The sequence below is a fragment of the Tupaia chinensis genome, unplaced genomic scaffold (genome assembly GCF_000334495.1).
Source record: "Tupaia chinensis unplaced genomic scaffold, TupChi_1.0 Scaffold143719_1, whole genome shotgun sequence".
NCBI lineage: Eukaryota > Metazoa > Chordata > Mammalia > Scandentia > Tupaiidae > Tupaia > Tupaia belangeri.
The window spans coordinates 48,909-51,694 of NW_006203567.1; the positions used below are offsets into that span (position 1 = coordinate 48,909).

Sequence of the window (2,786 nt, forward strand, 5' to 3'; positions counted from 1 at the left end):
ATTAAATTTTCCCATTGCTGCTGTACAATGCAGATACTTGTATATACTGAGTGGCGATATATTGATACAATATTTGTCTCTTATACTCTGACTTGCTTCACTTAGCACTAAGTGGACTATATTCATTCATTTTATAGCAAATTATAAGGTGTGTTCTTTTGATATTTATTGCTTTTCATTTCAGGAGACATGTAAGAAGAATATGGAAAAGGAAAACACAACATTATGGTCAGAGTTTATACTCACAGGACTTACCTATCAACCAGAGTGGAAAATCCCCCTGTTCCTGGTGTTCTTGGTCATATATCTCATCACCATGGTGGGGAACCTTGGTTTGATTGTTCTCATCTGGAATGACCCTCACCTTCACATCCCCATGTACTTATTCCTTGGGAATTTAGCCTTTGCAGATGCTTTGATGTCATCCACAGTGATCCCTTTGATGCTGGTCAGCTTCTTAGCCACAAGCAAGATCATCTCTCTCTCTGAATGCATGACTCAGTTTTTTTCCTTTGCAATCGCTAGTACCTCAGAATGTTTTCTTTTGGCAGCAATGGCATATGATCGCTATGTAGCCATATGCAAACCTTTACTTTATCCAGTGATTATGACCAACAGACTATGCATCCGGCTGATAGTGTTGTCATTTGTGGGTGGCATTGTTCATGCTTCCATTCATGAAGGGTTTATGTTCAGATTAATCTTCTGTAACTCCAACATAATACATCACTTTTACTGTGACATTATCCCATTGCTAAAGATTTCCTGTGCTGATACTTCTATTAATTTTTTAATGATTTTTATTTTCGCTGGTTTTAATCAGATATTTACTGTTATAACTGTTCTTGTGTCTTATTCATTTGTTCTGTTTACCATCTTAAAAAAGAAGTCTGTGAAAGGTATAAAGAAAGCCTTCTCCACCTGTGGGGCCCATCTCTCATCTGTGTTCTTATACTACGGCCCTGTTCTCTTTATGTACATGCGTCCTCGATCTCCAGAAGTAGACAATGAAGATATGACAGACTCTCTATTTTATGTGGTCATCATTCCTTTGTTGAACCCAGTTATCTACAGTCTGAGAAATAAGCAAGTCACAGATTCACTAAGAAAACTGTTAAAAGAAATATTTTGAAGCATAGTAGCATCTCTTGTTTTCTAGTAAAATAGTCACAAAATTTTAAAACTTAAAGTGATATATGTTTTGGTCAGTACTCAAACTTTTTGCAATGACAAATGTACTGGCATTGTAAGAACCTCAAGTATTTGTATGTAATAAACTTTTAAAAACATTTGTATATTTTATGTAAGAGTTTAAAATATTTTAATCAAGGATTTATGTCATACTAGAATAATTAGAATTAAAAACAAAATACTTTGCAGTTTATATGTTCTTCAATGTGGGTTTATAAGTGCATTAAATTCTAGAACATTGCAGCTCATCTGACAAGGACTCGCCTCTGATATTAGTCCAGCTGTGTTGCCTGAGACTTCAATCACATTTAGCTCTACAGTAGAGGTACCTTTGTGTTTGGGTGAATAGAGGCAAAATAGGAATACAACTACCCATCATGATTCTTCTCCTCTGTGACTGGGTACTATCATTTAATATAATGTTCTCCATTCGTGTACTCTGGATGAGAAATCTCATTTTGTATGTTGTAATAATGTAGAGTGAATGAATGTGAATAAATAAACTTAAATAAAAAAAAGAAGGAAAAAAGAAAAGAAAAAAAGAAATGTTACACACTATAAAGATATATGTGATTAAATTTAATTAAAAAATAAAACAAAATAGATACATATAAAAGAAAGAAAAGAATTTGTTTAATTACATATTGATTAGAACTTTTAAGGTGTTACTAAAATAGTAATTCTTTTATTTTTTTTCACTCACTTAAGAAAATGTCTCAGTATTATACACACATACACACATATATATGTTTATGTGTATGTACTCTCTACATAGAATCTGACACACAGTGAAAAGACCCCTCTATTCTTTTTGGAATGTTATTATTTAGTATCTACACATAAATTGAACTTGTTAATTTTCAATTATTTGTGACCTATCAAAAGGAATCCAATTCCACATAAAACTACACTCAATAATCCGAATTACAGATGTTGCCTATAAAGACTGAACTATGACCACCTTTTTTTTTTCTAAAAAGGACTTTTTTTAAGGGACCTTACACATATATATCATCAATTTTAGTAAACAGTTCCCCTCATCTCAATAATTACTGACTCTCATATCCTGACTCTGGCTTAATATCACATAATGGTTCATTAACTCCTTATCTATGTTAAGGTTAGCTAAAACATTTCTTAATGTTCACCATGAGTTTTCAAAAAACCTTGTTCTTTTGGTCAATAATAAACTAAAGAATCTCTGAATTTACCTAGGATGAATAAGCCCCTATTTCAAGATGTTCTTTCTTTTGGCACCAAGCCAATATTTAACCTTGAGACATTGATTTATAGCTTCAGCTACTTAAAAAGTTTGAAAGAACTACTGTAACACAGTTTTCTTGGAGCATTTTCTCAAGATTCCTTGAATTTGTGGTTCTCATGATATGGTCACTCATATTACTCAGAATAAACCTCCTCCAATATTCTACAGAGATTGGTGTTTCCATCAATGGCTAGTTATGAAGGCAGTGTTAGGCTCTAATCTTCAGTCAATTTTCTTCTGCTGAAGTGTGTTGGAGAAGAGAACTAGTTCACGTAAAATTAATAGGTTCTTTTTTTTTTTTTTCTGAGAGGTTTTTGCTATAGGGTGCATG

General features: G+C 32.8%; 1 protein-coding gene across 1 annotated transcript; it reads left to right on the forward strand.

Moving 5' to 3' along the window:
• The first annotated feature begins 175 nt into the window (after positions 1-175).
• Positions 176-1,132, forward strand: LOC102471664 (olfactory receptor 5H2-like). The gene has a single exon (XM_006164773.1). It carries the CDS (start codon positions 203-205, stop codon positions 1,130-1,132), a length of 930 nt encoding a protein of 309 aa, XP_006164835.1. The 5' UTR covers positions 176-202.
• Positions 1,133-2,786: the final 1,654 nt, after the last annotated feature.